Source organism: Sphaerodactylus townsendi, linkage group LG03 (assembly GCF_021028975.2).
Source record: "Sphaerodactylus townsendi isolate TG3544 linkage group LG03, MPM_Stown_v2.3, whole genome shotgun sequence".
In the NCBI taxonomy this organism is placed as follows: domain Eukaryota; kingdom Metazoa; phylum Chordata; class Lepidosauria; order Squamata; family Sphaerodactylidae; genus Sphaerodactylus; species Sphaerodactylus townsendi.
The window spans coordinates 144,496,203-144,520,526 of record NC_059427.1 but is presented as its reverse complement, the minus strand read 5'-3'; the positions used below and the strand labels follow the sequence as shown (position 1 = coordinate 144,520,526).

The window sequence follows — 24,324 nt, the reverse complement described above, 5'->3', positions numbered from 1 at the left end:
ATTTTGAGTGCAGAGGATGGAGTTTGGGGAGGGTCTTCGGTGGTGTATAATACCATAGAGATCCCTTTCCCAGAGCAGCCGTTGTCTTCAGATGAACTGATTTCCGTTGCCTGGAGATCTCCAACCACCAACTGGAGTTTAGCAACTCTACTTGAAGGGAAAGTGATCCACGCCGTCTGGAAAGTAGTTATAATTCCAGATCTCCTGGTTCTACCTGGAGCTTAGCAACCCTACCAAATATTTCAGGTTCTCAACCTCGCTGGGGAGGGGGGGGCACCTGGGGATCTCCCACCATTCCCCGATGACCTCCAGACCACAGATATCAGCTCCCCTGGAGAAAATGGCAGCTTTGGAGGGCGGACACCATACTGGACGGCAGCGGTTCTCAACCCGGGGTCCCCCTATGCCAGTGGTGGCGAACCTTTGGCACTCCAGATGTTATGGACTACCATCCCCATCAGCCCCTGCTAGCATGGCCAATTGGCTATGCTGGAAGGGGCTGATGGGAATGGTAGTCCATAACATCTGGAGTGCCAAAGGCTCGCCCCCACGGCCCTATGCGCATTTGTGGGTGGGCAACTCAGTTATGTTTAAAAACAAAAATTAAATAAAGGGTTTGCTAATACGGGGGTGCAATTTAAGGGAAACGGGTTGCCTGGGGGGGGGGGCACGAGTGAAAAAAGGGTTGAGAACCACTGGTGGGGCAGATGTTTCCTAAACCAGAGCTTGCAACCTTGCAAAGACCCCCTGTTTCCCCCCCCCCCCCCCATTGGAGACCCAGGAAAGGGCCTCTCCTCAACTTTGGCGACCTACATGTTGGGAAGCGGCCCTTCCAAAAGCAACTCTCTCCGTTCTAAGGGGCGGGGGCGGGGGGGGGGGCCCGGAGAAATAGTTCTTAGAGACTTCCCTCCCCCAATTTCCCAACCGTCAGTGGGAAAAGACCAAAGGCTGTTTAGGGGCTTTTTGGCGCCTCGAATTCAAGCGCGCGCTCACCCTTCCTCAGGCACGAGGCCCCAAAGCGCGCGCAGCCACAGGTGCACGAGGCACCCCCCCCCAACCCGGCCGCGCCCCCCTACGCTCAGCCAATGAGAAACGCCCCCCACCCCCACCCCCGTATTTGGATTTGGGCGGCGCGCAGGTGCGCGCGAGGGATCCAAAGGGGAAGTTCGCTTTCCGGGTGGGCAGCGAGGCCGCCGGAGCCTGGGCTCTTGCAAGGGATCCTTGGCTCGGCCCCGCCGCCCACCCCTGGTCCAGTGATAGGAGATCCCTGCACGGTGGGGCCTGGGGAGGGTCCGCCCCCTCTAAAGCTCCAGGCAGAGCTCCCGGGAAACCTCCAGCCCCCACCGGGAAAATGGCAACCCTGAACCCCGCAGGCGGCCTGCTCCGGTGGAGACGGAGCGAGCCAAAAACTCGCCTTTCCCCGCCGCCGCGCAACCCTCTCCAACCCGAGCCTGCGCCGTGGTAGCCTCGCCCCGCCGTCGCCTGCGTTCCCCTTTGCACGCGCAGCCCGATCCTAACCCGCTTCGCGCAGGGGAGGAAAAAAAGCATCGCGGCGCGCGCGTCGTTTCCCACGTGCAGGGGGCCGGGGGTCCGGCTTCCTCCGCCAGGGCCGCTCACCTGGAGCCTTGCGGGGCGGCTGTGTCTCTCTTGCCCAGCCCGGGGACCGAACCGCCGCCGGGCTCGGTTTCCAGGCAGGGCGGGCACAGCAGCTCCTGCAGGACCGAGAAGTCCGGCGGCTGCCCGTCGACGAAGAGCTCCCCCGCCATGATTCGCACGCAGGGCCCGGCCGGCTGCTCCGCTCCCCTAAATATCCCTGGCCGGGGAGCTTGATGGGACTCACCTGCAGGCGGGGGGAGCACACCTGTGAGGCAGGTAAGGGAAGGAGGGAGAAGGCAAGCTGCCCCCACGAGGAATCTGCTGTGGTTCCTTGATTTAATTCCATTAGCGTATACCCCTCCACCTTTTCCCCCAGGGCGGTCCCCAAGCTGCTGTCATAATTCTATGCCATTAGCCTCACAACAACCCTGTGAGATAGGCCGTGCACATCAGCCCAGCGAGCTTCCATGTGGAGGTTGAAACCCGGCTGGCTGTCCGAGGCTCTTAACCACTATGCCACGCTGTCTGTCTCACCCTCCTTTTTCAAAAGCCAGTGTGTTGCAGTGGTGACAGGGTGGGGCACAGGCAGTGGCGTAACTAGGCAAACTGGAGCCCTGGGCAAAACCTGAGTTTGATGTCCCCCCCCATGGGCAGCCACCCTCCCCCACCGTGACCAAACAAAAAATTTTCCCCCAGGGGGGTCCCCAAGCTGCTGTCATAATTCTATGCCAGTGTTGGTGAACCTATGGCACGGGTGCCAGAGGTGGCACTCAGAGCCCTTTCTGTGGGCACGCGTGCAGAGTTCATCATGGGGGGGGGAATCACCCCCACACACACACCTAACCTGACCATGATCCTTTACCCAGGAGTAAGCTCGGTTGCTGGCAATGGGGCTTCCTTCTGAGTAAACCCTCCTAGGGTCATGATTCACCCATTCGAAGCATTGCACGATTGCTTCACCAAGCTTATTCCCGAGTAACGCACGCCTCGGAGTCAACCGTTTTTTCTAAACTCAAACCTCAGTATTCAGGTTAAATTGCCGGGTTGGCACTTTGTGATAAATAAGTGGGTTTTGGGTTGCAATTTGGGCACTCAGCCTCGAAAAGGTTCACCATCACTGTTCTATGCCATTAGCCTCACAACAACCCTGTGAGATAGGCCGTGTGCATCAGCCCAGCGAGCTCCCATGTGGAGGTTGAAACCCGGCTGTCCGAGGCTCTTAACCACTATGCCACGCTGGCTGTCTAAGGGGGTCTCACCCTCCTTTTTCAAAAGCCAGCGTGCTGCAGTGGTGACAGGGTGGGGCACAGGCAGTGGCGTACCTAGGAAAACTGGAGCCCTGGGCAAAACCTGAGTTTGATGTCCCCCCCCCCCCCATGGGCGGTCACCCTCCCCCACCAGGGAGGGTGATTTTTTCCACCAGGTCGTTTCAAAGTCACCATCACATTATAGAACAGTGGTTCTCAACCTGTAAGGTGAACCCCAAAAGGTGATTTTAAAAAGGCCTCTCTACTAGAGCTTAAACCTACAGAGAAAAACTTTGAAAAGCATTTTATTTTCTGAAAAGCATTCTTTTTGCAAACATGCTAAGATGCCTTAACCGCAAACTGCTTGCCTTGCAGAGACCAAGCTTATCTATATCCTGTACTAGAGGTGTCAAAACCACCAAAGTTTCTCTTAGAAATACTCTTTGATGTTGTGTTCTTGTGATTCTCAGAAAAGCCACCTGCTCTCTTCTCCTCCTGACCCCCTCCCCAGGGAGCTTTGCTTCATGGTTATCTGTGACATGTATCTATCTCAAACTATAGTTAGAGCCAACAAACTGGTCGCCAACCACGTATACCGGAATGCATCCAAATTTAGACAAGACATAGACAGGAAGAAAGAGGAGGTGAAATACTAATTAGCCAATCATTAATTCAATGCTGCTTGTTGACGTATCATTATAAAAATGAATGTATCGCTTGCAAAATTCGTCCTGGACCCAACTAGGCCTAGTTGATAAGAGCTCTGGTAATAAACTTTCACTGATTTTTCAACCATTTGCCTTTTTGCAACTGAATCGCGTGGTCTTGTGACTGGCACTCAAGGGGCAGAGTTGTCAAGCCTGGGGGTTGAACGACCCTTTCACAGGGGTCGCCTAAGACTCTTTGCATCAGTGTTCTCCATCTGTAAAATGGAGAAATGTTAGGGTTGGGGGTCACTGCCCACTTTGCCCAATGGGAGGAACGCCTCTCGGCGCAGGTTCTGGGGAAGCCAGGTTTGAATCCTCCCCTTTGAGATGGGTTACTTTGCGCCACTCCCATGAACTCTGACTCTTGCCAACCTCACAGGGCTGTGGTGAGGAGAAAATGAAGGAGGGTGGTGGGATGATGGAGGCCGGTTTGGGAGCCTAGTGGGTAGAGCATGGGGGCCCAGATCTGGGAAACCCACATTTGAAAACCCTCATAGAAGCTTGCTGGGTGACCTGCGCCCACTCACACTCAGCTTAACCTACCTGACAGGATTGTTGTGAAGAGTGAGAGGGAGGTAACCCATTTTGGGGCCCTGCTGCGAGAAAAGCAGAATATAAGTTAGAAAGGAGCCCGGGGTCACAAGCTTAGTTCTTCTTGACTGCACAACAACCCTACGAGGTAGGCGGGGCTACCTGGCTCTGGGCCTGAGGAGTGGAGCCTCTTCCTGTGGGCTTTTCTTGAACCTGGGCAGCCCACCTTTGCTGGAGGTGGCTTAGAACAAACCGGCCAGGGTTATCGAATCAGATGTGCAAACTTTAATATCCATCCTATCAGTTTCTGGCAGGCAAGGAAACTCTCCTATTTCAGAAAGAGTCTTTCTGTGTCAGCAGGAAGTCGTCAGGGATAAAACTACTGGACGCTCTCTCTTCAGGGGTCCCCTCTTCCCAAAAGCTGGAACCCTAACTGAGAAAGCCCAAGCCAGGACTGGGGAAAAGCAAACGCAGGAACTCCTTTGGCCTTTTTCATCCATTAAGCTGTATGAAATCAGGCATCAGTTCTTACAGAGGGGAAACTGAGGTCAGGCTTATTCATCTCTTTATTTACTTCATTTATACAACAAACCTGTGAGGGAGGTCTGACTGAGAGGATATGACGGTTCCTAGGTCCCCCTTCTGTAGAGCGGGAATTTGAACCCTGGCTTCCCAGTCCTTAGTCTTTCACTCTAACCACTGCACCACCTGGCGCTAATGACTGGTTTTCCAGCTAAGTTGTCGATCAGCTATGTAGGGAATTCCTTCAACCTGTTGGTGTGCAAGGCTGGGAACTGGATGGCTATACTGGTGGTGGTGGGCTTTCTGGGCTGTGTGGCCGTGGTCTGGTAGATCTTGTTCCTAACATTTCACCTGCATCTGTGGCTGGCACCTTCAGAGGCGTATCACAGAGGAAAGTGTGTGTAGTACACTTCTCTGTGATACACCTCTGAAGATGCCAGCCGCAGAGTCCGGCCGTGAAAACCTTCGACAATGCATTGGATTGGATTGGATTGGATTGGATTGGGGCCTACTTGGCTTGGGGGTCTAGGAATCGATGGCTCAATAGGAACATGACTTTAAGAAAGACTTGGCTGCTCTAGTGGAAAATAGTTCCAGCCACAAGTTGTTGGCCAGTCGCTAAATAGAACCTCCAGCTCACAGGTAGTCTATCCTCGATTAACCAGTTGGTGGGGGAAACCACAGAAGGTTGTGACCCTCACAGTGGTCTTCCAGCTGCATAGATCTGGCTGGTGTCTGAACCACCGGAGGAGAGAGATAAAATACATTTAGTTCATCTCATTTCTTCCAGTGTTTCCTTGAAGTCTTTTACTGTTGTTTCAGCAACACCTTTGTTTCAGTTAAAACCAGGTGGGCTGTGTCTTCCTTAGCCATCCAGAGTTTACCTGCAGAGCTGACGGAAAGGCTGCATTTGTCTGATGTGGCTGTGATAGAAACCCCAACGCCTTCCTGGGCCAACAGGAGCATCTGGGAATTAGGGCCCCGTGGGCACGCACATTAGGGGTGTGCTGTGTTGTCTTACAGCAACGGAGACAGCATGTCGTTTCGGCCAGTGAGAGATGCAGGGGACAACTCTGCCGTCCCGTCTCCCTCCCAAGCCCTTTTATTGATAGTTACAGGTGGAAAAACAAACAGGGCAGGCAAGCAGGGGAAGCACACCACAATGGACGGGGCAAAGAGCACGGGGGTTAGAGTAGAGGATTTGGTATTTGCACGTACACATTGGAGCCAGGAGGTCTTGCAACCTCAGCGGTTTCTCCGAATCCACACTTTGGAAGGAGAGGTCAGTCGGGGGAATGTGAGAGACCCTTTTCCGGCGGTGTGCCACCGTACTCGAGCGTTTCCCAGGCACTCAGGCCCTCCAACAGTGCTGGAAAACAATTGGGAAAATTCAGATTTGGGTATATTGGATCTGAAAAGGTCAGGATTCCTGCTTGGGGTTTGGTTGTTTTGAAGGGGGGGGGATCTGGAAAAAAATCAGATGTGTAACACCCTATGGAGAATCTTGCGGGGGAGACTGCATTCCCCGTAGCTTCTAGTGATGCTCCTTACAAAAACCCCCACGTTTGGCCGAGATTGGGTCAGGCAGTCCACTTTTATGGACACCCTCTTTGGAAATGAGAAGAGAAATGGGGGCCCATAAAATTGAACCCCCTAAGCCAGTCTTTACCAAACTGGGGGGGGAGGGGGGTTCTTGTAAGGAGAGCCACTAGCAGCTGGGCTGGAAATTTGGGGCCTTCACCTTAAAAAAAAACAGCCCCCCAGAACTTTGGAAAGAAAAAGGAAAATGGATTTAAACTTTAAAATGCTCATCCCAAGTGTGCTAGAATGGTTTTTTTTGCCTTTTGAAAGTGGGTTTACCTGCTGTAATTGGCGATCCCAAAATGATCCTGGAATAAGGACTGGTTCTTTTGGCTTTTTGTGGGTCCAGATTACTGGCTGTAGTTTTAAAAGCCTTTTTAAAGTTTGGCTCTATCAAATGCACACAACCAACGTACATTAGAACGAGCCATTCACTTCCACTCCACATTGGGTCATTCTGCCAGACTTAATCCCTTTTGTGGGGGAGACCAATCTGATTTACACCAGACGACACATTTGTCAAGGAAGTTCAGAGCCCTTACCAGCGTGGTGTGGTGGTTAAGAGCAGGTGCACTCTAATCTGGAGAACTGGGTTGATTCCCCGCTCTGCCATTTGAGCTGTGGAAGCTTATCTAGTGAACCAGATTAGCTTGTGCACTCCGACACACGCTGTCTGGGTGAAGGCTGAGTGGAAGCATGCGAATGGTCCTGGCTGTTCTTACTTTCTTTTTCCTGTGGGGATCTGGGAGTCTGGATTCCTGTCCACCAGCATGGCGTAGTGGTTAAGAGCAGGTGCACTCTGATCTGGAGAACCGGGTTTGATACCCCGCTCTGCCGCTTGAACTGTGGAGGCTTATCTGGTGAACCAGATTAGCTTGTGCACTCCAACACACACCAGCCGGGTGACCTTGGACTAGTTTGATCCTGCCATGTCTCCTGTCTGTGACATGGGAATCTTTCTCTTCTCATTCCCGCTCCCTGCTGGACTTCTGCTTTTCCACTTTGTTCTCAGGCCGTATCAGCTCACGAGACCCCCGCTGTTGTAGCTCTCTCAGTAGTATGGAATGTAGGTTGTTTTGACCCCAGGGGGAGATGGTTTCTTCTCCTCTGGACCGTGGGACTGGAGGGGTGCCATCCCACTCTTGGGAACTGGTAGGCAGGGGAGGGGTGACGTGACGTATAATGGTGGCTGCAACAGTGGCTATGCCAGTGGTGGCGAACCTATGGCACGGGTGCCAGAGGTGGCACTCAGAGCTCTCTCTGGGCACGCGTGCACAGAGTTTGTTATGTGAGGGGGAAATTGCTGGCCTGGGCCACTGGCCTTGATGTGCGTGCACCTCAGCGAGCAGGGACGACTCGGCTGGTGGGCCCGGTGCCTGGTAGCAGCTCCAGGTGGCTGCTGCCTGGGGGGTGGGGCGAGCAGAGGCAGCAGAGATGCTAGAGAGGTGCAGAGCAGCACATGTGGGACTTGCTGGAGGCTACAGCAGGCTGGCCCCTGCTCAAGGGGTTTTTTCAGGTTAAATTGCCGCGTTGGCACTTTGCGATAAATAAGTGGGTTTTGGGTTGCAATTTGGGCACTCGGTCTCGAAAAGGTTCGCCATCACTGGACTATGCTTTTGACCACAGCAGTCTAAACGCTTATTCCTGATGCCGTCTCATAATAATCAACTGAAAACAGAGTCCTGTTATTGAACAGTCCGGGGGGTCACGACAGTATGAAAGTTGCCTTTTTATGCCCTCCTGACTTTCCCATCAATCAAAGAAGCTCATTTGGGGGACACGCGGGAGGGGAACTTTTTGGTGGCAGACCCACAGTTCAGGACCAGCCTCCACAGGAAGCGTGCTGCTCCCCTTTAGTTGAAGGGGCTTTTTTAAAAAATTCGGACTGCATTTGATTAAGTTTACTAGCAGTGCAGAGTAGTTATTTTAAATTTTGTTTTTAAGGTAGCCTGTGTGTTTCGCTGTGATTGCAAGCCACCTTGAGCGCGGCAAGGACGAAAGGCAGCTAACAAATGTTTTTTTATTGAACAAATAAAAATAAGTACTAAAAACAATGGCCAGCGGCATCTTGAACCAAATAATTTGAAGTAGATCTTAATTTAAGAGACGTGTGCCCTATACCCACCAAACGGAGCACGATGGGAAAAAGACACATCATCTTGCTTTTCACAACGTGTTTAGTTTCCAAAGCAGAAGGCCTCCTGTTTCTTAGTCAGAAGGTATGAGTTGCCACAGAAACTGACATACACCCAAGGCAAACAGGAGATGAAACACAACAAAACCCCAAAAGTTTTAAAAGCATCCTTTGTGTGACAGTGAGGGGGGAACAGGATCCGGAAAGAATACAATCAAAGTGCCTGTGAAATAATAACGCCAACCTTTCCCTGCAGACACCCACCACATTTAATCATGCCGTGTAACCTTATATCCCTTAAAAAGACTGCAGGTATTTCGTTGGGAGTTCCTCTCTCCTACTGCGGCCTGTAGGATGTTGAAGAGAGTCAAGGGTGGTTCTCTTCCAGCATCTTTCTGGTGCGAGGGAGGAAACTTTGTTTAGCCCAGGCATGGGGGGTGGGGTGGGGGGGTGGCACAGCAAGATTGACAGTTGTAGGAAGCATGCCCCTGGCTCCACTTGGTGGCTCTGCAGTCCCTCCTTCAGCCCCCTCTTCTTTACCCCTGGAGGCCCAAGGCAATTTCCTTGTGTTCCAGAATCATGCCTGCCTCACCCACGCCTGCTCTGCTCTCTCTGAAGCCTCCTGAGGTGACCCCGGTCAGCCCCACTCTGAAGAATGAATGGTCCGGCCCACAGCTCTGGTGCCCTCAGTGCGGCTTGGGGACATGTCCGTCCACGTAAAAGTTCCTGGTGATTTTGGGCAGGGTGAATTCTGCTCCTTCCAGTTCTTTGCAGAGGATGATCTGACAGCCCAGGCGGGAGTTCTCCTGGAGCAGAGGAGCCATGTCCAACATGTCCTCCTCCCTAGGAGAGAAGGAAGTGACAAGAATTGGAGAAGACGGGCCCTGCGATGAAGCTCTATGGTCAGCCAACCAGGGCCCTGCGAAGGAGCTCTGCTGTCAGCCAACCAGGGCCCTGCGATGAAGCTCTATGGTCAGCCAGTCAGCCCCACAAGTAACCAATGAACATCTCCCCAATGTCACATACAGTGGTCCATTTATTGTCGAAGGCTTTCCCGGGCGGAATCACTGGGGTGCTGTGTGGTTTCCGGGCTGTATGGCCGTGTTCCAGTAGCATTTCCCCCTGACGTTTCGCCTGCATCTGTGGCTGGCATCTTCTGAAGATCCCCTGAAGATGCCAGCCACAGATGCAGGCGAAACGTCAGGACAAAATGCTGCTAGAACACGTCCATACAGCCTGGAAACCCCACAACACCCCAGTGGTCCATTTGTCATGACCGTGTATGTTGAAAGTATTTATGATGCTACGGCTTTTTAGTAATTGTACTGTGTAACTTATAATTATTTCCCTTATGGCCTAGTCTAGTGTGACCTGGTCAGACATCAAAAGCAAAGCATGGTTGGCCCTGGTTAGTACTTGGATGAGAGATCACCAAGGAAGTCCAGAGTCGCCATGCAGAGGCATATAATGACCAACAACGTCTGCTGGCCTCTTGCCCTGAAAACCCTACAGTGTTGCAGTAAATTGGCTGCAACGACCGTAATCCTTACATGTAATTTCATCGACTCGTACGTTTCTTGTGAACGTACAGTGTGTTTCCTAAATACCTAGGGTTTTGTCAAGCCCTGGATCTGCAACCAATGAGCTCAGTGATTTCAATCAGAAGCCTTTATTGACAGACAACAGCATGGACAAGAAGAAAGCCAGTTCTGAGGACTGCCTTTCAACCACACCTTTTATTCCCACTGCTCTTCCTCCCCCTCTTCCCTCCATCCCAAGATATCAAAGCAAAGAAATACAGAGCAGGAATCTGAGAGCTGTTACTTCCCAAGGTCGTGTGCAGAGATAGCAGGAAGATCCGGCACTTGGGCACATTCTAAATCACTACATGTTACAAAGCACAGAGACAGCGGGAAACTGAAAGGAGAGTGAGACCCATTACCATGACAGAGAACAGAACCCCTTTTGATGTCAGAAGCCCCCCCCCCCCCCCAAACAGGTTTCAATTTTTTAAATTTTTTAGTCAGGATAATGATTGCTATTGCCCTTGATTAATTTAATTGAGAGGGAAATCTGTTACAGGAATACCCTATAACAGTAATATTAGTGAATTATTAAGCACTGTAAAGTTTCATTGTTGATCTGTCATATGCCAGTTTTACTTTTCTGTGCAACGCTCGAAAGTGTATAAGATATTCCAGGGAGGACCCCCCCCCCTCTTCTCTGGGGCAGCAAACTTCTTTTGAACAGAACACCCCTAATCTGTTTCTTGGAGGAAAGAGGTTTTGAGAATCAAAAGTTCCTTTCATCAGATGGAAGTCAGAAAGGAGATCTCCAAGTCCTTAGGTCCCAGTCAGAAGGGGTAGCCTATCCCCCCTCTGCCAAGAGAGAATTCATTTTATTGTCGAAGGCTTTCACGGCCGGAATCACTTGGGTGCTGTGTGGTTTCCGGGCTGTATGGCCCGGAAACCACACAGCACCCAAGAATTCATTTTGTTTGCTGAAGGTCCAGTAAAAATCCTTTTGCCTTTCTCATGAGCTCGGAGGGCTCAGAAAGCAAGTGTAATTTATTTATTTTATTTATTTATTTCTTAAATTTATATACCGCCCGATCCCCGAAGGGCTCCCCGAAGGATAATTAATTGGGAACGTGTGTGCTATCTCTCCAAAGCCATAGTTCTTGTTAGAGGGCATGAAATCATTTTCGTTATCTTTGACCTTCTGGAACAGTTGGAGAGTAAGGAGAAAAGTTTTATTTTAGGGGGGAGGGATGGGCTTGCTCATTGTCTAGAAGTTAACTTCTGCTTTTTTGTTCTACGCTTTGCCTCCACTCTGCCTGAAAATTCTATTTGAACTTTGCACATGCACTGAAGATATGTAGTACCTTTTTGCTGCAAATATTTCTTTCGAGTATGTAGACTTTAGCTTTGTTGTTTTACTTGTGTAACTGAATTGCACATTTGGTGTTCGCTGTTCTGTTTTTAAACTTATGTTTTACTACCTGTCTTTAATAAAATTTTAAAAATATATATTCTGGTGCCTGGAGTTCTGGTTCAGTGTTGCTGCTACTACACCAAAGGCCTTTGACAGCTCCATTCTGAGCTCCTTCTGAGAGCCAGCATAGCGTAGTGGTTAATTCTGAGAGCCAATGTGGTGTAGTGGTTAAGAGCACATGCACTCTAATCTGGAGAACCAGGTTTGATTCCCCGCTCTGCCGCTTGGCACTCTAACACATGCCAGCTGGGTGACCTTCGGCTAGTCACAGTTCTTCGGAGCTCTCTCAGCCCCACGTACCTCACAGGGTGTTTGTTGTGAGGGGGGCAGGGAAAGGAGATTGTAAGTCCCTTTAAGTCTCCTTACAGGAGAGAAAGGGGGGGATATAAATCCAAACTGTTCTTCTTTGCAACAATCCTCCCATCGTCAAACTGGAATACAAGAACTCAAAGATCTCCGTTCCAACTTTTACTTCACAAAAGTTTTGACCCTTGAAAGCTCATCCCTTAAAAATCTCGTTGGTCTCTAAGGTGCTACCATTTTCAAATCGAGCTGGTCTGCTGCAGGCGAGCATGACTGCCCTCTGCTTCAGTGAGACAAAGAGTGAACGTGGATCCTACCGTTCATCCGGGGTGGGAAGCTTGTCCACAAAGTCATGGCTCACGTAGACGTGGCAGGTAGAGCAAGCCAGAGAGGCTTCGCAGGCTCCTGGGAAAGCAAGAAAGGAAAGCCGGCTCAACAAACAATCCGGATGCTCCCAGCTTAAAGGCAGCGCAGCCTGCACTGGACGTGAAATTCTGCAGTTGTCAAGAGAAGACAACGAAGAAAGACAAGCAGGAAGTGTGGAAGGCCACTCTTATATGCCACAGAAAAGCGGAGGAAAGGAAACGCAAAACAATCGAAGGGCTGGAGTCTTCTTCACCAAGCTATCTGTGGTCCAGGATCAATGATGACATACCCTGTTTCCCCGAATATAAGACATCCCCAGAAAATAAGACGTAGTAGAGGTTTTGCTGAAGTGTGAAATAAAAGGCATCCCCCAAAAGTAAGACATAGCAAAATTTTTGTTTGGAAGCATGCCCGACGAACAGAACACAGAAAAATAAGACATCCCCTGAAAATAAGACATAGCGCATCTTTGGGAGCAAAAATTAATATAAGACACTGTCTTATTTTCGAGGAAACACGGTATTTCCAGCTCTGTAAAACATACAGGAGGGAAGGCCCTACACCAGGGGTTCCCAACCTTTTTTCACTCGCGTACCCCTTGGCAACCCTACATGGCGGGATAGCCAGCAGACGGCCGCCTGATAACTGTAGTTGACACACAGGGACAAATGGAAGAAGATGATCCTTCCAGCAACAAATACCTGGAGGGCAGATCTATTGGTTGCTATGCACCTGGAGGAGACTTCTGTTGCAAAAAAATTAAATTATAAAAATAAATAAATAAAACCGGCCGTTAACTTTGATCCTGGTGGCCACCACCCACATGGAAGACCAAAGAAACAGAGGATGGACAGCACTGCTGAAGACATGCGTGCTGTCAACCCTACCCCTGAAAATGCCCCAAATCTGGCGAAGAAAATGTCAGTGCTAACCCCCTCAAGGAGAATACAGCTCACGAAGAAGAAGTCAGGACACTTCCGTGGAATTTCCAAGTTTAGAATCACCGTGCCAGATATGGGAGTAGGAGCTTATGACTTGTCTAAAGGACCTGTTAGCAACTTTCCCTGTAAGCCGCGCAGTTCAGGCGGCTCCCGGCAGGGGTATCTCCCGTAGGGGCTCAGTTTCACACAGATGTAGGGAATTTCCGTGCAGTTCTCTACCTGTGGTTAGAGGGACTTATGGTCAGAAGACCACAAACTGAACATGCCCTACGAGGAGAGACTTAGGGAGCTGGGGATGTTTAGTTTGGTGAAGAGAAGGGGAAGAGGTGACATGATAGCCATGTTTAGATATTTGAAGGGATGTCATGTTGGTGAGGGAGCAAGCTTGTTTTCTGCTGCCCCAGAGACTAGGACCAGGAGTCATGGGTTCTCAAGGGGAAGGAAAAGAGATTCCACCAAACATTAGGAAGAACTTCCTGACAGTAAGGGCTGTTCAACAGTGGAACGCACTACCTCGGAGTGTGGTGGATTCTCCTTCTTTGGAGGTTTTTAAACAGAGGCTGGATGGCCATCTGTCAGGAGTGCTTTGGTTGTGTGTTCCTGCGTTGCAGGAGGTTGGACTTGATGGCCCTCGGGGTCTCTACCAACTCTATGATTCTATGACTATTGACTGTTAGGAATCAGTATGGTGGACTGTGGGTGTTATGTGGCAGGCTCGTCTTCTGATTTTTGGGGCGGGAGGGACACATACCTTCCAGGTCAATGCCACTCCTTTGAGCCAAGCGCAGAACATCGTCCCCCACTCTGCCTTGCACGGGGATCCTCTGGCCACATCGGTCTACAAACACCACTTTCACTCTGAGGCAGAAAAAGCAGCCGGAATTATTAGACCTCTCAAATCCATCACTATCCAGCTACATCCAAGTCTTGCAGAAACTCAGATACCAACAGGATTTCTTACACTTTCAAGTGCTCCCTTCATCAGATACAAATAGGAATGGAGACCCCTGAACCTTTAAACCAGTTAAATTCGAGTTCAAGACCACGTGGAAACCAACATGATTTTCCAGATACAAGTTTTCAAGATCAAAGATCCCTTCTCCAGATACAAGTCAGAATGGAAGAAGAAGAAGAGTTTGGATTTATATCCCCCCTTTCTCTCCTGCAGGAGACTCAAAGGGGCTGACAATCTCCTTGCCCTTCCCCCCTCACAACAAACACCCTGTGAGGTAGGTGGGGCTGAGAGAGCTCCGAGAAGCTGTGACTAGCCCAAGGTCACCCAGCTGGCGTGTGTGGGAGTGTACAGGCTAATCTGAATTCCCCAGATAAGCCTCCACAGTTCAGGCAGCAGAGCTGGGAATCAAACCCGGTTCCTCCAGATTAGATACACGAGCTCTTAACCTCCTACGCCACTGCTGCTCCCGGAGAACCCAGAACCCTTATATCTCAGAGATCTCCATTCCCTGTTTTTATCTGACTAATGGAAATTTGACTCTTGAAAGTTTATACCTGGAAAATCTTTTTGCTCTCTACTGGACTCGAATCTAACTGTTCTACTTCAGATAAACCTGGCTGGTCTCTGAAACTACCCATTTTCTGGACATCAAAATGGATTCTACCATGTATTTTATATCTGGCACAAATTTGTAGTTCTGAACAGCCATTTTTTTAAACAACCCTGACAATTCAATTATCCATTTTCTTTCTTTCAGCTTTTTAAAGCTGCAATAACATGCTGTAATATATATCAGCAAAGGTGCTGTTCTGAGAATCGTGAATGAAGTTCCTCCTAAGCATAGGGACTAAAAGACCCTTTTAAAACAAATTAGTGGCATGGACAACACTCTGGCTGTCGTAGGTTTCGGAGTTTAAACTTGTGATTTCTGAGACCACAGTAGCCATCAGCCCTGTGATTCTGTTCTCTTAAACTGGCTAGATCACCGTCTGCAGCCATTTTGAGCCTGTAAACAGCAATTCTGACACACATTGGGTGAAGTTAAAAAATGGCTGCTCCTGCGTACCTTCAGTCACAGAGTGAAGATTCTTATGCTGTGGTGGCAGCTATTATACAGCAACATTTGGGGTGCAAAGAATGCTTTCCACTGAGGTTACTGGGAACTACAGCCCACTGTGCTGGAAAACTTAGGCCTCAATAAAGTGGAATAAGATCACTTTTTGCTATTGCTTAAAACTGCACCAATACGCAGGAAATATTCTGCAGGTGCCCACAATGTCTCAAGTAAAAACTATTGTTGACTGCTGGGGGAAGCCGCAAGGGCCCAAACACATATGGTTTTGCTGGTCATTTGATCAATTCATCTACTGCATAGTAGCTTATTGTGCAATTTATGTGCAATGTATGTTTGGATCTGGTTTCCAGAACTTATGTTTCCAATTATGGATTTTTATTCAATTTTAATGTGCACACTAACTAAATATATATTTTGATAATATTTTATTGGTGTTAGCTGGACCCTTATAGAAACACTTCAGGCAAAATCTTGCCTTAAACAGCATTTCACTCAACTTCTTACAAACAAAAGAAGCTTCCCCTCCCACATCTTTTTTCTCAAAACGGGGTGGGCAGGGGGGTGGTCTTCACAGGGTAGAACTTGTTTTCCCTTCTCAATTTTTCTGAGACTTCACATCTCGGCCTCCCCACAAAGGCAATCTAAGGCTCATTCCGCAAATGCAGAAAAATGCACTTTCAAACTGCTTTCGGTGCTCTTTGAAGCTGTGCGGAATAGCAAAATCCACTTGCAAACAGTTGTGAAAGTGGTTTGAAAACGCATTATTTTGCTTGTGCGGAAGGGGCCTCAGAGTTAGTTGTGGTGGGTTTTCCGGGCTGTGTGGCCATGGTCTGGTAGATCTTGTTCCTAACGTTTCACCTGCATCTGTGGCCAGCCACAGACCACGGCCACGCAGCCCGGAAAACCCACCACAACCAGTTGAATCGGGCTGTGAAAGTCTTCGATAATACATCGAACACAATCTAAGAGTTGTCTTATGCCTTTAAATGTATTTTCTAATACTCACGGTTCTGCCGCACAGTTCTCATCTTCTGCCTGGGAGGCTACTGGGAGGGGGAGAGAAATATCACAACATCAGCATTCCTGCAGCTTGTTTACTTCAACGACCTTGGCATCCACTGCATCAGGGGTCCTCAACGGGCTGCTGGCAGGGGCTGTCGCTAAAATCTTTCCCAGCGCCCACCAAGTGTTTTTAGAAAGTGGGCAGGGCTTCCAACTGGCCACGGGAGGTTTGATTGGTCATGCAGATTTTTTAAAAAAACATTGCTTGGGCAGCAGCGGCCACAACAGCAAAAGGACCTTTACTGAGCAGCAGTGGCGTATGAGGTTAAGAGCTCGTGTATCTAATCTGGAGGAACCGGGTTTGATTCCCAGCTCTGCCGCCTGAGCTGTGGAGGCTTATCTGGGGAATTCAGATTAGCCTGTGCACTCCCACAGACGCCAGCTGGGTGACCTTGGGCTAGTCACAGCTTCTCGGAGCTCTCTCAGCCCCACCTACCTCACAGGGGGTTTGTTGTGAGGGGGGAAGGGCAAGGAGTCTCCTGCAGGAGAGAAAGGGGGATATAAATCCAAACTCTTCTTCTTCTACTGTGTGGCTGAAGGTAAGCTGCAGCAGCCATTTACTGACTTGAGTGGCAGGTATTATGTGGCTGTACAGACAGTCAGAACTCTAAGGTGTCCACAGGCTCAAAGATTGGAAACTTCTTCAGTCTCCAATGCAGCACCTCTGGGAACACCTTGTCTGGGTTGATTGACTTCCATTGCCAAATGACCTGGGCCTTTGTAATCTAGATCTTCCGGTTCTCAACCTGGGGGTCGCAACGCCTTTGGGGGTTGAATGACCCTTTCACAGGGGTCACCTAAGACTCTCTGCATCAGTGTTCTCCATCGGTAAAACGGATAAATGTTAGGGTTGGGGGTCACCACAACATAAGGAACTGTATTAAAGGGTCGCAGCATTAGGAAGGCGGATCTTGCCGCTGTGATCCATGCAACGGTCACCTCTAGGTTAGACTATTGTAACTCGCTCTATGCGGGCCTCCCCTTACGTCTGCTTCAGAAGCTGAAGCTGGTCCAGCATGCGGCGGCACGTGTTCTCACCGGTGGTGCCTTCAGAGAACACATCCAACCTGTGCGCAATGCTTTAATAAGCTACCATTGAAGCTTCCAGTTGAGTTCCAGCGAATCATTCCATAAGGTATGGGTGCTTACCTTTAAGGCCTTCTAGCTGGCCTGGGGACCCAGCCGTACGCTTAACCGGGACGCGTCTTACCCCCACTCGTCCCCTACACGCGACTTCACGTTAAGTCAGAGGCCAATTTGCTCAGTAGTCCCCTAGCCCCTCGATGATGCGGCTGGCCTCTACCCGGGCCAGTGCTTTTACAGCCCTGGCCCCTGCCTGGTGGAACACCTTACCACCAGCAATTCGGGCCCTGCGGGACCTTGGAGAGTTCTGCAGGGCCTGTAAAGACCCAGTGTTCCACCGGGCATTTGGGGAGGAGCCCGGCCCGGCTGAGGTGCGCCCCGCCCCTTCCTTCCTCCCTTCCCCCTTTACTTTCTGGGTTCTTCACTTCTCTGTTTTGTTTTTCCAGGGTGGATTTATGAAGTCTGTGTTTATGTTGGACGCCACTGCAATGCATTGTTATTAATCTGTTTTAATGGGGGTTTATTGTAATTAATGTTTTTTATCATGTTGTTTACCGCCCAGAGCCCTTCAGCCGGGGAAGAGGCTGTTACACAATTATAATTATAAATAAATAAATAAATAAATAAATAAATAAATAAATAAATAAATAAATAAATAAATAAATAAATAAGGTTGAGAACCAGTGATCTAGATCATCCGGTTCTCATTGACTTACGCAGGTTAATCCTATAATGGTTGCTTGTACATTACCAAGGGAGGAAAATTGAGAAAATCCATGTTCAAAAGATGCAGTAAATCTATATGAATAAACATTGATGAACCACACGATTCATATACCAGAATTTCTAGGCAACAATTCAATTATAAAGAACATGCTGATAAAGAAATTAAGGAAAAAATAGAAATAACTATTTTTCCTTATTATGCCTTAGAGATTTGGACAAGATATATGAACTATTTGCAACATGAGATTGGGTGGCCCTAATGTCATTGCAACAATAAAAGGGGGAGTATGTAGTGAATAAACTTTCCCTACTTTCTGCAAGTGTGAGTAATTTGTGGCTTTTAAAAATTTTGTACAGGACTCGAACAAAAATTATTCTTTTTCTACTCCTCTATATCTTTTAAGTTTTTGCAACTTGGTCAGATTTGTTTTATATATTTTTTACAATTTATGCCACTGACAAAAGCCCTTTGGCCAAAGTGCTTGGTTTTAAAGATATTTTTAATGAACTGAATGCATTAAAGCTTTATATATTTTTCATATGCAACCAATGGTTATCCAGTACATTATTAGAGTAACTACTGTCAGTCCTTTGGAATTTGGGTACTGAGTCAACTACCTTTCAAACCAGCCAACTGGCTGCAAAAAGGGAGACTCACAGCCTCAGGAGGCCGGTGTCAGCAAACACACAGTTTCAAAGTCCTTCTTTGCGACGAGCATTATCTGCAGAACTCTGTTTGATGGTAACCAAAAAGAAAAAGAGCAGCACATTGTATTGATTTTTTAATTATATTTATACCCCACCCATCCCCGAAGGGCTCAGGGTGGCAACTCCTCTCTGATATTTATTGTCTCTACCCTCATGTTGGTTACCATGTACAGCCGATCTAAGAGGCTCCGGCTATGACAGCTTCTACCGCAATATATAGACTAATCTTTAAGCTGCCACAAGACTGTGTTGCCTCCCTCTCTTAGCCCAAGAGTTGGCATCAATTTGTCCCTGCGTGGGTTGGGAGGCCTGGCCTCAGCCCAAAGGGCAGCAGGGTTCGAAGAGATGAGATCCAAACACTACAACGGGACGAAGGGAAAGAGATGTGAGGTGTGCTATTTTATTTTGGGGCGTTACGTGAATATGAAGAAGAGTTTGGATTTATATCCCCCCTTTCTCTCCTGTAGGAGATTCAAAGGGGCTTACAAACTCCTTGCCCTTCCCCCCTCACAACAAATACCCTGTGAGGTAGGTAGGGCTGAGAGAGCTCTGTAGCAATACTGTACAGGGGGCAATGATGTAGCACATGATCAACTTTTTGTTAGCTTTTCATCTTGCAGATGCCCAGTCTTGCGTGATGAAGGAGTTTCAGTTCCCTCCCTTGCCTCAAAGAAGAAGGCAGGATGTTGCATCTTGCAAGTGAAAGAGCACGGCGTAGTTTAGACTCAGGTATTAGATATAAATATCTGGCCATGCCAGAAGTTCTTACAAGAAGAAGAGTTGGATTTATATCCCCCCTTTCTCTCCTATAGGAGACTCAAAGGGGCTTACAAACTCCTTGCCCTTCCCCTTCACAACAAACAAACTGTGAGGTGGGGGGGCTGAGAGAGCTCTGTAGAGCTGTGACTAGCCCAAGGTCACCCAGCTGGTGTGTGTTGGAGTGTACAGGCTAATCTGAATTCCCCAGATAAGCCTCCACAGCTGAGGCGGCAGAGCGGGGAATCAAACACGGTTCCTCCAGATTAGAGTACACCTGCTCTTAACCACTACGCCACTGCTGCTCCCTCACGCTAGGATTGCTTTTAACTATAGTTAATGCTTTTAACTATTACTGTAAGCCTCCCTGAACCAGGAGAAAAGACCAATTATAAATATTTAAATAAATAAATAAAAGGATCTAAATAAACTAAATAAATGGGACTATAGTACAGGGGTCTTCAAACTATGGCCCTCCAGATGTTCATGGACTACAATTCCCATCAGCCCCTGCCAGCATGGCCGTGGCAGGGTTGATGGGAATTGTAGTTCATGAACATCTGGGGGCCATAGTTTGAAGACCCCTGCTATAGTACAATAGCAGTGACTCTCATGTTTGAAGTTGTGATGAGATTGGATAGGCCTCTAAATCTGAGGTAGTTCAAGGTTGAAAGTTTGTACACAATACTCAGTTTTAGTTTAAGGAAAAATAGAATACCCTTTGAGGGACAGATGCGGAAGAGAAGAGCAGCTCAGCTGGTTACATAAAGGTTGCTTCTCCTGAAATTTAAGAACATCAGGAACTTTGACAACTTTAAAAAGCATTTCTTTTCCGACTAACTTCCTGCAGCCCACAGCCAATACATCGGACACTCCTTGCCCAGACCCATACAAAGCTGGCGATAAGCCCAGGCCAGATGGGAAATGTAAGCCCCATTTCAAACTGTTCATTAAGTATTATCAAAGGCTTTCACGGCCAGATTCAACTGGTTGTGGTGGGCTTTCCGGGCTGTGTGGCCGTGGTCTGGTAGATCTTGTTCCTAACGTTTTACCTGCATCTGTGGCTGGCATCTTCAGGGGTGTGTCACAGAGGGAAGTGTGCTACACACTGTGTCCAGTCCAGAGAGAAGTGTGTGTAGCACACTTCCCTCTGTGACACACCCCTGAAGATGCCAGCCACAGATGCAAGTGAAACATTAAGAACAAGATCTACCAGACCACAGCCACACAGCCTGGAAAACCCATGACAACTTGTTCATTAAGTATTTTTGTAATTAGTGCAAATACATATGATTTACATACAGGTATATAGGTGTGCATATGATGTTCTTAAGTTATATGTTTTTACTGTCCCAGAAAACTGGTCTTAAAAAAAATACACTGGTTTCAGCTACCTGCATTTATTTATCTATATTTTATCTGCTTTCATCTTTTCCAATTATGAATATTTTTAAAAGTATTAATCATTTTGTGCTAATGGAGCTCCTTGACTCACTTCACAATATCAATATGTTACCCAAAAGTCTCCTTTGCCTTTACCTAAAGGAGTAGCCCCCCCCCCCATTTTGGCCTGCTTTACTTTACTTTAAATTTCTATCCTGCCCTGCCCAAGCTGACCTCAGGGCAGTGAACAACAATAATATCATACATCATAATAATATAATACAGTAAAATTATAGTGGTTAAGAGCAGGTGGACTGTAATGTGGTGAATCAGGTTTGCTTCCCTGGTCCTATACATGAAGAAGAAGAGTTTGGATTTATATCCCCCCTTTCTCTCCTGCAGGAGACTCAAAGGGGCTGACAATCTCCTTGCCCTTCCCCCCTCACAACAAACACCCTGTGAGGTAGGTGGGGCTGAGAGAGCTCCGAGAAGCTGTGACTCGCCCAAGGTCACCCAGCTGGCATGTGTGGGAGTGCACAGGCTAATCTGAATTCCCCAGAGAAGCCTCCACAGCTCAGGCGGCAGAGCGGGGAATCAAATCCGGTTCCTCTAGATTAGATATACGAGCTCTTAACCTCCTACGCCACATGCAGAATAATGCACCTTCAAACTGCTTTCAGTGCTCTTTGAAGCTGTGCGGAATGGCAAAATCCTCTTGCAAACAGTTGTGAAAGTGGTTTGAAAACGCATTATTTTGCGTGTGCGGAAGGGGCCGAAGGCTGGGTGACCTTAGGCCAGTCCCAGTTCTCTTGGAACTTTTTCAGCCCCACCAGCCTCACAAGGTGTCTGTTGCGGGGAGAAGAGTTTGTAAGGCCCGTTGAGTCTCCTCACAGGACAGAAAGGCAGCGAATAAATCCAAACTCTTCTTCTTCTCCCTGGGAAAGATAGTAATGTTAGGAAAATGTTGAACATGTTATTCCATGGTTAGATTGGACTTCAGGAGCATATTAAAAACCAATCAGATTTGGTGGTATGAACATTTGAGAGTCAAAGTTCGCCTTGTCAAATACGAGTCAAAATGGTGATCCCCACACCATCGTGGTGTGGTGGATAAGAGCAGGTGAACTCTAATCTAGAGAACTGGGCTTGATTCCCCACACCTCCACATGAGTGGCAGACTCTTATCTGGCGAACTGAATTTGTTTTCCTGCTCCTCCACATGCAGCCTGCTGGGTGACCTTGGGCCAGTCCCAGTTCTCTCAGAACTCTCTCGGCCCCACCTGCCTCACAAGGTGTCTTTTGCGGGGAGAGGAAGGGAAAGGAGCTTGTACGTCTCTTTGAGTCTCATTACAGGAGAGAAATGTGGGGCATAAAAACCAACTCTTGTTCTTATGAATGACAGACACCTAGCCACAGGCAGCATGGCTTAGTGGTTAAGAGTGGCAGACTCTAATCTGGCGAAATGGTTGTTTCCCCACTCCTCCCTATGATGCGTGCCGGGTGATCTGGGGCCAGTCCCAGTTCTCTCAGAACTCTCTCAGCCCCACCTGCCTCACAAGGTGTCTGTTGTGGGGAGAGGAAGGAAAAGGAGTTTGTAAGCCCCTTTGAGTCTCCTTACAGGAGAGAAAGGCAGGGTATAAATCCAAACACTTCTCCTTCAATCTAACACAGTGATGGCGAATCTATGGCATGGGTGCCAGAGGTGGCACTCAGAGCCCTCTCTGTGGGCACGCGCAAACAGAGTCGCCCTCCACACACACACACATGCACATCTAGGCTGGCCTGGGCCGCTGGGCTCGATTATTTGCATTAAATCTATGACCTAATTTTGGGGAAGCAGTGTAGGTAACCCTGTTAAGTCCTGTTAAACCCCACTGATTTTCATGTGAAGAACTAAAGCGCAATCCTTTACCTGGGAGCAAGCTCGGTTGCTGGCAATGGGGCTTGCTTCTGAGTAAACCCTCCTAGGGTCGTGATTCACCCGTTGGAAGAGTTGCACGGTTGCTTCAAAGCAAAGCCACTGACTACCACCAAGCTTACTCCCGAGTAACGCACGCCTCGGAGCCAACAGTTTTTTCTAAACCAAAACCTCAGTATTCAGGTTAAATTGCCAGGTTGGCACTTTGCAATAAACAAGTGGGTTTTGGGTTGCAGTTTGGGCCCTCGGTCTCGAAAAGGTTCGCCATCACTGATCTAACACTAATAATCCCTAATACAAACATCAACAGCATCAGCACCAGCTAATGGACTCTCAAACAGTTTGAATCCCAGCAGCAGCAGCCATTAAAAAAAACTGAAAGGCAAGTGCAGAAATGGGAAAGGGGGAGAGAAATGAAAAGAGGGACCAAGCCTTGCAGGCCCTCGAAACATAAATGGATCGACCTGACGCACTTGGGCCACTTTTAAAAACCTTATTCCAATCCCCCCCCCCCCCCCCCGGTCCAGATGCCAAAAAGAAAAGCAAAACGGCCAGAAAAGGGAGATATTCTACAGTAGGGGTCTTCAAACTATGGCCCTCCAGATGTTCATGAACTACAGTTCCCATCAGCCCTGCCACTTGGCCATGCTGGTAGGGGCTGATGGGAAATGTAGTCCATGAACATCTGCAGGGCCATAGTTTGAAGACCCCTGTATCTACAGCCTGGAACCGGGTATATGTGTGTGATAGGGCGTGGGGGGGGTCGTTTTAAGGTAAGAGAGGGAGACCCCCCCCCAAGCTCACTCCCCCACTTTCAGGAGGGGGTGGAAAGTCCTCGCCCCCCCCCGCCCTCCCAACGTCGCCCCGCCCACTCCGCCTCACCAGCGGTGCGGAAGCGGCGCCGGGTCGGGCCGAGCCGCAGCAGGAGCCTCCGGGCGGCGCAGAGCATGGAGGCCGCCATGACAGTCGCCACGTGACCGTCGCAGCAGAGGGCAGCGGCTGTTGCCACGGAGACCGAACCAGGAAGTGGAAGGAGGGGGAAAGGGCGGGGCTTCGGCGCCCCGCCCCCATTCTACACACTCCTTGTAAGCTGCCCATGCTCTGTTAGCGCCTTGGATACAATACAGCATAGGTGTCAAACTCGCGGCCCTCCAGATGTTATGGACTACAGTTCTCACCTGTATACCTGTATACTGCACGGGTCAAAAAAAGGGCTGTGAAAATAGTTACTGACCCCTCGCATCCTGGACATAAACTGTTTCAACTCTTACCCTCTAAACGTCGCTACAGAGCACTGCACACCAAGACAACTAGACATAAGAACAGTTTTTTCCCGAATGCCATTGTAACCTCAGCTTGTGGGTTCTGTGGGGCAGTACTTGGAAGGAGTTGCAAAGAACCAAATTTAAACAAAACAGTTTACTTTACTTAACAAATAACACTTTTAAAACATTTAACATTTACACTTTGCAGTCCTGTTAAGTTTGCATTTTCAAGTCCTTATTTACAGTCTACTGATATTGCCAAGTCCAATTCTTCTTTGCTGGTGGTTGGTTTTGAAGACTTCTGAGGCTTGGTGAATGGGCTTCAAGACGATGAAGGTTCCCAGAAAACTCTCACCATTACATACACAAAAACCCTGAAACAATAAATTCTAACATTTACAATATAGCAAAAAAAATAAACTCCCTTCCCACTAGTTCCCCACAACATTGCAGTTACCTTAAACAAGGTGT

The 24,324-nt window shown here is 48.7% G+C and overlaps 1 protein-coding gene across 2 annotated transcripts; it reads right to left on the bottom strand.

Annotated features, from left to right (window-relative positions):
- Positions 1-8,190: 8,190 nt before the first annotated feature.
- FDX2 (ferredoxin 2) lies at positions 8,191-23,595 on the bottom strand. 2 transcript variants are annotated; one of them, XM_048491858.1, is made up of 5 exons: positions 23,471-23,595; positions 15,959-15,998; positions 13,674-13,780; positions 11,933-12,020; positions 8,191-9,161 (listed from the first exon to the last, which is right to left on the bottom strand). In XM_048491858.1, the coding sequence occupies exons 1-5, from the start codon at positions 23,547-23,549 to the stop codon at positions 9,005-9,007; spliced, it is 471 nt and encodes a 156-aa protein (XP_048347815.1). In that variant the 5' UTR covers positions 23,550-23,595; the 3' UTR covers positions 8,191-9,004. The 2 variants fall into 2 exon arrangements, with proteins under 2 accessions (XP_048347815.1, XP_048347816.1); XM_048491859.1 differs by having other exon boundaries at positions 15,959-15,995; positions 23,471-23,584.
- Between the last annotated feature and the right edge of the window lie 729 nt (positions 23,596-24,324).

Coding starts and splice junctions, on each gene's coding strand:
- FDX2 (XM_048491858.1), bottom strand. CDS start 23,549: ATGGCGGCCTCCATGCTCTGCGCCGCCCGGAGGCTCCTGCTGCGGCTC. Junction 13,781..15,958: donor GAGAACTGTGCGGCAGAACC/GTGAGTATTAGA, acceptor TTTCTGCCTCAG/AGTGAAAGTGGTGTTTGTAG. Junction 12,021..13,673: donor GAGTGGCATTGACCTGGAAG/GTATGTGTCCCT, acceptor TTGCTTTCCCAG/GAGCCTGCGAAGCCTCTCTG.